Source organism: Arachis duranensis, chromosome 5 (genome assembly GCF_000817695.3).
Source record: "Arachis duranensis cultivar V14167 chromosome 5, aradu.V14167.gnm2.J7QH, whole genome shotgun sequence".
Taxonomy (NCBI): domain Eukaryota; kingdom Viridiplantae; phylum Streptophyta; class Magnoliopsida; order Fabales; family Fabaceae; genus Arachis; species Arachis duranensis.
In genome coordinates, this window is record NC_029776.3 from 96,420,303 (window position 1) to 96,434,384 (window position 14,082).

Consider the following 14,082-nt stretch of genomic DNA (forward strand, 5'->3'; position numbering starts at 1 on the left):
TAATAGTAATATTATTTTTCATTTTTTTAAAGTATTAATAAATATTTAAGACTCCAAATATACTTATTATTAATAATAATTTAGTAAATATTTTAAAAATAAATAATAATTTAGTAAATATTAACATAAAATACAAATTTTCTAACTTAAAAATAAATTATTGTGAAAAAATAATAATACTATTAGAATAATAATAATAATAATAATAATAATAATAATACCTACAATAACCTCATGCATGATGCATGAATTAGAAAGTAATGATCATAGTTATCAGATTCGGTTCGATCCGGCCGGTTTGATTGGAAACTCGGTTACCTAGTCATCTATTCAGGTCGAGCCACACGTTGAATCGGTCATGCAATTGACCCGGTGAAACCCGGTTCAACTCGACGGATTTTGATGAAAATCGGTGACCAGTCACCGTCGATACCCTCCTCAGTCAACCTCGTCTCTTCGTCACCCTCGTTGTCACTCTCCGCAGCGTCGTTACTTCTCCCAGCCGTCACTGCTTCTCCCCTCACCTCGCCGTGTTCGTTGTTATATTGGTCGTTTCTGGGTTGTGCTTCTTCTTTTTCTACTTCACTGCTTTTGCTTCTGTCCTTTTTCGGTGTCTCACCTGGTCGCCAGAAAGCTCAAAGCATGTGCTCCCTCAGGTCAGTGCCTCTGCTATTGACCTATTGACTATTGTTATGGAATCTGTTGATATATTAGTTAAAATTGTTCTTCAATTGTATTGTTGCTGGTTGTTGGTTGGTATATTAATTAAAATCTATTCTTGAATTGGTATATTAGTTAAAATCTGGTTGATATATTAGTTAAATTTGTTCTTGAATTGTATTGTTGCTGGTTGTTGGTTGGTATATTAGTTAAAATCTGTTGTAATATTGCTGGTTAAAATCTGTTGAATTGTTGCTGGTTGCTGTATTTTTCCTGTTGCTGTTGCTGGTTGTTGTGTTGGTAATTTGGTATATAGTTTTTTAGTTGCTGGTTGCTGCTAATTGCTATTGTATTTTACTGTGATTTTTCTAGAGCTGTTGTTGTTTATTGCTGGTTTGTTTAGAGTTGCTGTTAGTTGAATCAGGGAACTTTGGTGAAATGGTGGTGGTTGTTGTGTTGCTTAAAAACTGATTTAAGCAAATCCTTTGTTGTTGAAAATATTTTTGGTTTCTTTGCTAGAATTTTAAAAATGGCTTCATCTCAAACACCATCAGAAACGCCACCATCTCATGAACAAGCATCATCAGCAAGCTCCTAATTTGCCCTATGAAGATGTTGATGTCGACTTTTGAGCTCACCCTTTGGACTTGATTTAATGATTGTATTATCCTTAACTTGCTCTTGTTGATTTAAATTGAGAACATATTTTATACTAGAAATAAGTTTATTAACTCTTCTTTTAGATTATTAGTTATGTTTAAGACTTGATATTTGATTATTAATGTTTGTAAGACTAGCATTTTAAGTTTTTAGACATTATTTCAATTTTATTAATATAATTTTATATTTTTTTAGTTATGACCGAGTTAATCGGGTGAATTAGTGACCCACCGATTAAACCAATAACCTGATAACCCGGTCATATAACATTATCAGTTTGGTTCTGATAACTATGATAATGATTATATACGACCAACGATCAATACTATTATCTTTGGCTCTGGTTCTTTTTTCAAATAATTTTTTATTTTTATATTTTTATTTTAACTAACCTAAGAATGACCATATAAACGCTGATAGTGGGAATGTGGGATTTTCATTTCTTTCTCAAAGTTCCATTTTAGTTTCCTCCAGTGATATATAATTTCATTTTGCAAACACTTTAAACTTTATTTCAACATTTGCAATTCAATTAGAATTTTGGCGTTCTATTTGAAATTAATACTTTAAGTCTAATTTCCACCTCATAAAAATCCAGACAGCACATTGCATGTTGCATGATATTATGTATTTCTATGATGATAATGTAAAAGTGTGCATCTCTTAGTAGCAACAGAGTTTAATTATTGATTGGTAAATATAATAATAGGATGTAGATTTTATTTTTTTAAATAAATAATTTTAGTTTTGAATAAACAAATCTTTTTATTTTTTGACAAAGAACAAAATTATAAATTAGTAAAACAATAAAATTAGATAACTAAATGATTTTTGAACCAAATTCAATCTAATCTCGCTTATTCTACATGCTTCTTCATATGAGAAGAGTTGGAGGTTGCAATTGAAATGAATGAAAAGAGGGTTAGGAGAGAGAATGGGCCACTAAAACTGGGTTGGGCCATTGGACATTGGGGTTTTTTTTTAAACAAAAGTAAACTGGGGTGATTTTTTATTTTAATAAATAAATTTAATTATAATAATTATCGAAATAAATAATTTAAAAAATATTTATTAAAATAAATATCCTTCTCTTATTTTGTTTACAGGGTAAACGAGATAAAACAAGTGGACGCAAAATGTGTGTATTGTAAACGAGATACATGTATTTTAAAAAAAAATTGAAAATAATAAAAAATATTAATATTATCAATAATCCAAACTTTTAGCATGCAATTAGTAAATAAAAAGATTGGTAGAAGAGATAAAAATGAATATGTTTGATCAACTAATACTTAAAAAAATTGATAGGATAGTGGAAAGAGAATTGAAACGGTTATTTCTCACTATCCACGTGAGAGACAACCGTTTTAATTCTCTCCTCACTATCCCATCAATCCCTCGCAAACAGTTATTTTTATTTTTTAAATTTAAATCAAGTTAATTGGATTATAATTTAATTTAATTTTTTTTATAATAGATATGTTTGATCAATTAGTACTCAAAAAGAGTATATAAAAAATTGTAGTTTAAATTATGATCTAATTGGATTGATTTAAATTTGAAAAATAAAATTAACCGTTTGCTAATTGTTAGAAGAGATTGATGAGATAGTGGGAAAAGAATTAAAAAATAAAAGAGTAAAGTATCGTTTTTGTCCCCAACGTTTGAGGTAAGTCCCAAAGTTGTCCCTAATGTTTCAATCGTCGTATTTAAGTACCTAACGTTTTAAAATTGACTCAATGTTGTCCTAGGATCCGTTAACAGAATTGACGGCGGATAAAATTGAGACGATTTTGAAACGTTAGGGACTTAAATTGGACGAAAACGTTGGGGACAAAAATGATACATAAAAATAAATTTTAATTTAATTTAATCCTTCAATAATATCAATTTTTTACTATACATAGTATTCAATTATTTTTTAATCACATCTAAATAAATTACACTTAATCACATTACTTTCATTTTAAATAAATTTATTTTTTTATAATTTTAAAGAATTTTGATACATTAGAGACAAAAGGTATAATTTATATTTTATTATATATATATATTATTTTTTTCTTTTTCAAAAATTTATATACTAATCATTCTACAAATATTTCATGATAACTAAAAATTTTTAAAAGTAAAATTATAAAAAATTAATTTATTTAAAATAAAGGTAATGTGATTAAGTGTAATTTACTTAGATGTGATTAGAAATAATTGAATATTATGTATAGTAAAAACTTTGATATTATTGAAGGATAAAATTAAAATTTATTTCTATGTATCGTTTTTGTCCCCAACGTTTTCGTCCTATTTAAGTCCCTAACTTTTTAAAATCGTGTCAATTTTGTCCTGCTGTCGCTACCTACTGCCCTCTCACGCAATCTCTTTTTCTTGAGTGCATCATCCCTTAACGATATCGTTGAATTTTCGTCGCCCGTAACTTCGCCATCCTTCCCGGTATAGCCAGCGCTGGCATCATCGCTATCTCCTATCCTCTCACTCGATAAGTTATGGGCGCTGCTATACTGGGAAGAACGGTGAAGTTACAGGCGACGGGAATTCAATGACGTCATTAAGGATGATGAAAAAGAGATTGCGTAAGAGGGCAGTGGCAACGACGTCGGCACTCTTTGTTACAACCGTGACGGCAATGCTTGAAAGGACCGAAGTTACTTGATGAAGAAAAAATAGAGGAGTGTCCTTCAATTAACAGGAGTGGGACTTTGATATTTTAAAAAATTATACCATTATCCATCTCAAATAATAAATTATAAAATAACCCAATTATAATTAAGATAATGACCAATTAAAATGTGATACATCATGAATGGTAACTTACATGTTATTTTAGAGGGGGTTGGGTAGAATTCACCTTTAAATTATCACCATGTTATATAATAATATTGCATCTTTTTGGTAACCCGTAGAGTATCCGTGGATTAAGAACAGATAAGATTAGAATTGAGATATTCTCAACCCGCAAATAAAGTTAGGGTTGGATCCAGACTCTACCCATTGCCACCACTATTTGTGTATGGTGATGATGACGATAAAAAATTTGAAATTCAAGAAGTAATCACTTTTTAAAATGAAGAGAAAAAAATATAATAATCTCAATTAATAAATTAAATTTAAAATATTAATTAATTTATCTTAATTAGTAGCCATTGGATACATAATATTTTAGACAAATTACTTAAATAAAATAAATGGCAATCAAAATTATCCATGTACAACTTTTATAAAAGAGTTATCCATATATACTTTTTTTAATAATTCTATGGAAATCGCTAATGTCTTCTTTTTTACGTTGTTTTGGCTATATAAATTTTATTTTGTTTTTTTTATTGTATTCTTCATTCCAACTGACAAAAAACTAATTCATCGCTATGATTAATCTATCACACATTCACAAGATGAAATTTAAATTTCTAATATAGATTAACGAGTTAACAAGTAGACCAACCTAACTTAATTAATTTGTGACATGAGTTAAAATTAAGTTATTTTATTATTTTTTTTAGAATGCACCTACTACTTTAAATAAAATAAAATAAAAAAAGTTTTAATTTAATCTACTAGATAAATTATTTTATTTCTACATTATTTATTTAGTTTGTACTTTTTTTTAATTTTTTTAAATTTAATTGTTAGGATTAATTTTTTTAATTCATAGAAAAGATAAGAATTTTATTAATAGTATTGTGTGTGATATTAATAATAGTGTGACCCTGTAGTAGCAGTTACATATTTAACTTAATCTTAAATAAACTCCAAATTAAAGAATTAACATATTTTATTTTGTTAAATACTATATTTTTTACCTTTTTTAATATAAAAAAAATAAAATATAAAGAAACTGATTTGATTGCTTTATTAAAATAAAACTATTTAAAAAGTTTATAGGACTTTTTTATCAAAATAAAACTATTTATAATAAGATTTTTTTATATTTTATCACTTTATTTTTATTATTAAATTTGTATTTAATATTATGTGTGATATGAAATTACAGTTTTAATTTTATTTTTTCACATGTGATTTTTTCTTTATATAACTATTTTTTATAATATAACAAATTCTAGATCCTAACAAAATATACATGACACACATCTCATATTTATTTTTTATTTTTACCTACCATATCATATACAATAAAATACTAAATACTAATATGACAAAAAATATTTGAATAACTTTTCTGTAAAAATTGTATGTGAGTAATTTTAATTGCCATTTATCTTATTCAAACAACTTGCCCTAATATTTTTCTTAGTTAGTAGCAATTGGAAATGAGACCTTTTATGTAACTCTCTATTCTCCGCCACTAATATGACAATTTTTACAATTTAATATGGAGTAAAAGTCAGGGGAATATATAATATCTTATATATAAATCTAATTCATTTAGAACTTTTATCTGATTATATCTGTATACTTAAATAGTTACAAAAATCACATATTTATATAATTATATAATATATAATTTATTATATATAATAAGGATATAAGAGATGTTTGATACATAACTTTTTTTTTCTTAAAATATTTTTATTATATATAATCCATAACAATGTTATTTGTAAGATTTGGATTAAAAATATGTTAATTTGAGTATGACATATTTACCATCCTGATATATTATATATATAGTCTTTGGTTTTGATCATGAATTGGTTATTTATTTACAGTAGTTACTACGTAATTTCTGTTCTAACCTTTGAGTAGTTTTCAAGTTGAATTCAATTGCGACATTTTGATTTTGAGTCAACTGACATGATTTGCTTGTTTGTTTGATTAAAGATCCGGTAAACACGGCCAACAGTTAATAAGTGTTTTTTTGGACTAAATAGAAGAAAAAAAGAAAAAGAAAGAGACAAAATTAAATTAATTGGCTAGGTTTATATCTAAATCTATTAGATGTTGAAACTCACTCCATGGTTGGCTCCAATTCGAGTGAATGTCCGCGACAGAAGCAGCTGCTTTAGCCATACAATCTGCAACACTATTTGCATTCCTCTTAATTAAAAGAATAGATACTCTCCAATTCCAATTCATAATCTCCTGTATATGCTTTGCCAAATCTCATTCCGAAATATTCTTACCAAGCATTCTTTGGTTTATCAAGAAAAGAGCTTCTAAATAGTCTGTTTCACAAATAACCTCACGAAATCCACTCTCCCAAGCAAGAAGTAAACCTCTTTAAATTGCATACAATTCATCCAAAAGAACACTGCACACTTCGACTTTTCCAATGCAACCTTTCAACCAACATCCATCAGGATTGCGAATGATACAACCAAACCTAGCATAGCCCAAAGGAACAAAATAACTAGCATCACAATTCAATTTAACAGAATGAACTGGAGGTGGAACCCAATGCAAACAAAGCGAAGGAGGAGACAAAGATTGATGCATAGCAAAAATAGTGTGAAACTCCCTTATTGAACTACGAATCAAACTCACCACTTTATTAGCACTCCAAGAATCATCTATATTAATAAATAAATCATGATTCCTGCTTCTCCAAATCCACCAGATGGTCAAAAAGAAAAGAAAAATATCTCCACTCCTTGCACCTCTGTAGAGCCAATCATGTAAATCCGAGTTATCTGAATACAGGCCTAAAAGGTTCCAGACCTCCTTGGCACTAGGGCACTCCCGAAGACAATGAAGAATGGATTTAGAACCATTCTGACACCGATGACAGGTGCTAGATAAAGCTAAGCCACGACCCAAACGAAACTCTGCCGTAGGAATAGCATTATGAAGACTGAGCCAAATTAAGAACTTGTACTTCTCAGGAATATGCAGTCGCCATACCCACAACCACCTATCATGCTCATTCCAGCCAAACTTTCTTTTGCCTAGACAACTATACCCACTCCTAGCTGAGTAAAGTCTAGAAAATGCCACACCCCACGACCAACCCGAATTCTCTCCAGCATTCAAATCTGGATTATAAGCATTCAAACGCTGTTTGACATCTTCTGGAATGATAGAGAAAATATCATGGAGATTCTATTGACCATCTTTCCAAACGTCTCTAATAATTAAATCAAAGTCAAATATATGTACAAAAGGGACATCTTGAGCAATTGGGCCCTCAATACTCCAATTGTCAAACCAAAAAGATTGATCAAGTGACCCAACGCACCAAGGGACAGGGCCATCTAAAACTCCTTCATTCTTCAGATACTTTGCCCTCAATAGAGCAACCCAAGGCTTGTCCTGACAATGAAAAAGTTGCCAAACTAATTTACCAAGTAAAGATATATTAACACATGCAGGATCTCTAATACCCAGGCCACAAATTTCTTTGGAGTGATCACGGTCCTCCAATTAACAAGAGAAAGACCTCTACCATCAACTTGACCCTTCCAAAGGAACTGTCTCATCATAGAAGACGATTTATCGCAAACCCAATTTGGAAAAAAGATATCTGCATATGATAGACAGAAATGGATGCTGCAACAGAATTGATCAGGCAAAGTCTCCCTGCTTTATTTAGAAGCCTTCCTTTCCAATTAGCTAATCTTTCCCTCACCTTTTCAATCACCGAATGAAAAGAAGCCCTACTGGTACGGGAATGATTAAGGTTAACTCCAAGATATCTTCCTAAGTCCAAAGCAAACCGTATTGAAGAAACACTAGTAAAAATATCTCTTCTATGAGCAGTCACATTTTTAGAACAAAAAGCTTTAGACTTTTCAAGATTCACTTTCATGCCAGATGCCTTGCAAAACATGTTAAGAGAATGCATGACCATTTGAACCTGACTCTTTGTAGCCTGACAGAAGAGTAAGAGATCATCTGCAAACATCAAATGAGAAAATTTTGGGCCACCCCTAGTGACAGAAACTGGTTTCCACATACCCTCGGCCACCTTATTAGATATATAGCAAGCAAGTCTTTCCATACAAAGCACAAATAAGTAAGGAGACATTGGATCACCCTATCTAAGCCCCCTTCTAGGAGCAAAACTATCCAATCATTCTACATAATAGAAAAGAGATGATGCACGGACACAATTCATAATTAAATTAACAGTGATGATAGGAAAACCAAAAGCAACGAGAGTACTCTCCAAAAACCTCCAATCCACCCTATCATAAGCTTTTTCAAGATCAATTTTAAAAGCAAGAGTACCTTGCTTGGATTTTGTGTGCTTCATGAAATTCAGAATTTCTTGGGCCACAATAATATTATCAGGAGCACCACAACCCGGAATAAAACCTCCTTGTAAATGACTCACAATATCTGAAAGAAAAGGCCGAAGTCGATTAGTCAAAACTTTGGTGATAATTTTATAAACAACATTACACAAGCTAATAGGCCTGAAATCCTTCATAAAGGTAGGGTTATCAATTTTAGGAATAAGTACAATCAGAGTTTCCATGATGCTAGAATTTAAGTACTCTCCCAAAAAAGTACTCCAGACAATATTCCAAATCTCAGTGCCTACTATCTCCCAATATTCTTTAAAAAAATAAGCTTGAAAGCCATCTGGACCAGGAGCCTTAAAAGAGCTCATACTGAATACTGCTGACTTGACTTCCGCAAAAGAGACAGGGTTAGTTAACCTAGCACAAGCCTCAGTGCTTAGAGTGGGCATCGGAACATCCCCTAAACAATCAACCTCAACCTCTTCCGTTGTACCAAAGAGATTCTTGTAAAAAGAGAGGGCTTCTTCTTGGAGAATATATGGATCAGTAGACCAAGACCCATCTCTAACATATAATCCATATACTCTATTATGGTTTCTACGCACCAAAGTCTGAAGATGAAAGAATTTAGTGTTTCTATTCCCATACTTGACCCACTGCTCTCTAGATTTTTGGTACCAAAAAAGTTCTTCTTGCAATAAAAGCCTATTATAATCTTCCCTCAGTTCAGCTTCTTTAATTCTCAGAGATAACACATTGGTAACCTCCACACGCCGTTGAATCTGATCAATTTGATATTCTAGCTTACTTTTTCGCACAAAAATATTTCCAAAAATATTTGAGTTAAAGTCCAAAGAAGCATGTTGAACTATCTTAAGCCTTTCAGTAACGCCTCCAAACTCTTGATTCCAAGCCTTACTCATAACATGTTTATAAGAAGAATGTGTTGCCCACGCAGCTTGGAACCTAAAAGAACGAGAATTTTCACTCTGGGGCCACCATGACAATGAACTAAAATAGGACAATGATCAGAATAAAGCCTGCTAAGAATTTCAGAATAACCCTCAAGAAATATTGTCATCCACGCCTCATTAATTAGAGCTCTATCCAAATTTTTAACCAAGTTCCTACCAGCCTAAACTCCTCTATACCAAGTATATCTCCTACCAGTCACTTTAAGATCAAAGAGCTTACAGTCATCTAGAGTAGTAGCTAATAGACTAGCTCTGTGAGAAGAAAAATAAGCACATGTACTCTCGTCTGGTGCCACAATCTCATTAAAATCACCAACGGCCATCCACGGTCCATTATGGCCTGAATTAATAGCACGCAAATGATTCCAAAGCATACTTCTTTTTTCGAATTGAGGACTCCCATATACTGCACTACAAAGTCAAACTAAGTTACCCACACTCACTTTCACTGTGATACATTGGTCAATTTGGTCAATAATCACACAAGAAGCATTAGCAATAGAAGATAGAAACCAAATGCCACCCCTGTATCCTACTGCTTCCTCAATACCAACACAATGAAAACCCAACTTATCCCAAAAATTCTTCAAATTACTAAACATGGTATGAGTCTCAAAGAGAAAGAAGAAAGATGGTTTATATATTCTCACCAAATTTTTGCAATGCACACGGGCCATCTTGTTAGACGCACCCCTCACATTCCAGGCTATGATATTGAAACTATCCATAAAAAACAGCAAAAAGGGAGCTCCAATAACAAACCCGAGACTCAACATGATGTCCCTGTCTTCGATGATCCTGCCTTTAATGGACTCTCAAGTTGCAGCCCAATTTTTTCCGTCAAAACTTGCGCCACACCCGCCATCGATTCTCCATCCTTATCTATTGGTGAATTCTGCAAAGAGTTTGGACGATGACGCTTTCACACAGTGCCATTTGTTGTCTCACCTTGCTGTTGATGATGAACGTTGTGCCGGATCCCTGAAGAAGTCACACTTACCGGTTTTCCAATATTGATGCCCCTGCTTAATTTTACTTTGGATCCAGTAGCATGTGTTGTACGTTGGTGATTAGGCCTTGTCCAAGTATTGGTAGCCTTGTTAGGAGTCTTCTTTGCTTTTGGTTGAACCTGATGGGTGCTAGGAGAAGGCTTTTGACCCATTTTATACTTTTCTTTCCTAATCACTTGAGTCCAGCCTTCCAAATCCTCATGTTGTGCATGGTCTACATGAACAGCATGCAAATCACTCTCCACTAAATCCGGGATAGTAACATTTACAGTCTCATCTCCAAGATGCTTGCCAAAATTAAAACTTGCCTTTTCCACATGTACTGGAGTTTTTGAATTTGAGCTTTCTGGCTGCTTTGCTAATCGCCGACCACCTTGGCATTAGTTCCTCCTCCCGCATTGCTGTCAGTCTTGCACACCTTCATATCATGACCAAACTTGAGACAGGAGCCACAAATAAGGTGAAGACTTTCATATTCAACCTCATATTTAACACCTTCAACAAGAATCTTCTTAGTCATTGGCAATCCTAAATCTATCTAAACATAGGCTCGAGCATATCGTCCTCTTTAAGCTAATTTTGTTGCCAAATCAACCTTAACGGGAATGCCAACTACAGCCGCAACACGGAGCATTGCATCTTCTTGGTAGCACTAAATTGGTAATCCAAAAATTCTAATCCACACTAAAGTTGTTCCAAAACAGTTTTTACTTTATCTAAACTCTTGATCCCAAGGCTTCACAGCCACATAATTTCTCTCAATCATCCATGGACCTCCTAAGAGAACTTTTTCTCGCTCCTCAACCACATCAAACTTCACAAGAAAGTAGTCAAATCCCACGTCCAATAAATTAAAATCTCCCTTAATCCGCCATACCGTTCGGAGTATATGAGACAATGCAATGTAGCTATAATGTTTACCTAGCACCATAATATCTTTATAAAGTTCTGCCAAACAATTCTTAGCTTATTGGGTAAACGTGATACTCAGTGGCAAGAGATCTCCTTGCTTCCAAGAAACTACAGCAATGTTATCTTCCGACAAAATTTCAACTAGTGAAAAAGCTTTAGCAATCTTGAAACCTACAACTTTGTCCCTCAAAGAAACCTTCAAAGGCTTAGAAACCCCTCCCGGAATATGATCCTCCTTTTCCCTGATGCAAGCCCTCCCCGCTCTCCCCCTTATTTCTTCCGCCGACATTATCGACTGTCTTACCGTAATTCACCCTTAAAATCTCTTTTCCGCTCACTTCACCGTTCATCTTCGATTTTCAAAATTGTGTTAATAAATGTTTAAAACTTCAAATATACTTATTAATATTAATTTAGTAATTATTTTAAGAATAAATAAAAATTTAGTTAATATTAACATAAAATACAAATTTTCTAATTTAAAAATAAATTATTGTGAAAAAGTAATAAGACCATTAGAATAATAATAATACCTATAACCTCATGCATGATGCATGAATTAGAAAGTAATGATTGCAAACGACGGAAGATCAATAATTCAATTTGACTCTGATTCTTTTAGTTTTTTTTCAAATAATTTTTTATTTTTATATTTTTATTTTTATTATATTATGTATTTCTATTTTAGAATAAAAACCAAACAAATGACCATATGAACGTTAATAGTGGGAATGTGGGATTTTTATTTCTTTCTCAAAGTTTCATTTAAGTTTTTTCCCATAATATATAAATTTAGGGGTGTCAAAAATCTCCAGAAGATGGAGATCTCTGCGGATACAGCTCCGAATGGAGATTTTTTTCTGTGGAGATTTTTCTTACTTTATTATTAATACAGGAGGTATTTTAATAATTTTACCCATTAAAATACCCTAAGTCCCCTAACCCTATTATTAGTCTCTCATGTTCTCATTCTTTCCTTCTCATTTTGCGCTGTCTACTACAGTACTACTATATTCACCGTCATCGGTCACCACTCCTGCCACCGGCCACTCCTGCGCCACTCGCCACTACGTCGTTCTCTCTCTTCAGGCGCGGTGTCTTTTTCCTCTCTATTTCTGCATCTGCGTGTTTGCTTCCGCCTCTTTGCTGCTCGCCGTGTAGCATCCCACTGCTCCATCATCTCTTCGATGCTCGCATCTACTGGAGAGCATAGCTGCTGACGCTGAAACAGCCACAGGTTATCCCTCTTCTAGTCCTCTTCCTTCTTCCCATCAACTTGACTTCAAGTTAAATTTTCTCTCCTTCTATGTATCTGAAGCAATTAGACATATAGGGTTTATAATTATGAAATAGTTAGGGTTTGATTTTGTTAATTATAATTTCTGTGATTCTGAGTTGTTGGATTTGGTTAGGGTTTTGTGAATTTCTGGTTTTCTGCCTGTAGTTATTTTGGTTGTTTTGAGTTGATTATGTGATTCAATTTGAGTTGAAAACTTTAATTATGTAGTTTTAAGTTGTTGGGTTTGTTTACTGATCTTACTAATTTGAATTTGCTTGTACTGATTTTGTTAATTTATTTTTTCTTGTACTGATTTTGTTAATTTATTTTTACTTGTACTGATTTTATTAATTTATTTCTGATTTTGTAATTTAATTTATTAATAATTCTGCTTGATGGATTTGTACCAATTCTTCTTCCGCTTAATTTGACTTATTTCTTTCTGTTATCATCATTTTTAATGTATGTTGTCTGCTGTTGAAACAAACTATTTTTCTGCAACAAATAGAAAAACTCTTTTTAAATACAGTGTTTGCTTGCTTAAGCATTTTCCTTTCATTGTAACTCATATATTGGAATCAGACTTAATCAATTGGAAATGAAAATCATCGAGTTATATATACGGTGATCCAATCCATTATTCAATATATATATATATATAACCTACTTTCCCTCAAATCAAGTTCTGTAGTCCACTGTTGTATGTAGTCCGATTTCATTAGCTAATCCATCAACTAAAATTCTTGACCCAGTTAATGATTTTGTTAATTTATTTTGACTATGCCACTTGTTTAGTTATTATTTCATCATCATCATCACAAACTTCATTCTACTATGTCACTTGTTTAGTTATTATTTCATCAATTTTTTTTATTATATTCTATCTATCAGTCCTTAGCTATATTGTACAAATTATTATTATTTATAAATTTTTAATTTGGTACTGTTTTGCTGATTTTGGTTTTCTATTCATTTAACTTGAGTTTTGTCTTCTTCAACTGTTCTTTTGTTATTTCTTTTTTTATATATCTTTGTTTCTTGTTAATTTATTTCTAATTTTATAATTTAATTTATTAATAATTCAGAGTTAATTCTGAGCTGGGTTTAATTTATTTTGGCTTATTTTAATTTATTGTTTATGTATTGATTTTTAATTTAGTATTTTTGTATTAAATCTTACTGTCTAGGATGGATAGCTTTAGTTCAACTCCTATTGAAAATAATAATGAGATAGAACCAACTCAAGATGATGAGGGTCAAGCAATTGAAGCACATGTTTAAGGAACACAAGAAGAAGGACAAAAAGAAACACAAGAGGGAGGACAAAAAGCACATGTTTAAAATTTCGTTTTATGGATTATGATTTTTTATTTTATATTTCTTGACTTGTAAGTTATAATCTTGGATAAGATATGTATGTTTGTGTG

The 14,082-nt window shown here is 31.9% G+C and overlaps 1 protein-coding gene across 1 annotated transcript; it reads right to left on the reverse strand.

Moving 5' to 3' along the window:
* Positions 1 to 6,516: 6,516 nt before the first annotated feature.
* On the reverse strand, positions 6,517 to 10,131 carry LOC107490459 (uncharacterized). Its single transcript, XM_016111242.1, has 7 exons — positions 9,888 to 10,131; positions 9,632 to 9,794; positions 8,363 to 9,491; positions 7,862 to 8,104; positions 7,617 to 7,703; positions 7,428 to 7,545; positions 6,517 to 7,304 (listed from the first exon to the last, which is right to left on the reverse strand). Exons 1-7 carry the CDS (start codon positions 10,129 to 10,131, stop codon positions 6,517 to 6,519), a joined length of 2,772 nt encoding a protein of 923 aa, XP_015966728.1.
* Positions 10,132 to 14,082: the final 3,951 nt, after the last annotated feature.

Bases quoted from the DNA above. Each gene is read 5' to 3' on its own strand.
- LOC107490459 (XM_016111242.1), bottom strand. From the start codon at position 10,131: ATGGCCCGTGTGCATTGCAAAAATTTGGTGAGAATATATAAACCATCT. The intron at 9,795-9,887 runs GTAACTTAGTTT...CTATTAATTCAG, and splicing joins CACAGTGAAAGTGAGTGTGG to GCCATAATGGACCGTGGATG. The intron at 7,305-7,427 runs GTATTGAGGGCC...CTATCATTCCAG, and splicing joins TTTTTGGTTTGACAATTGGA to AAGATGTCAAACAGCGTTTG.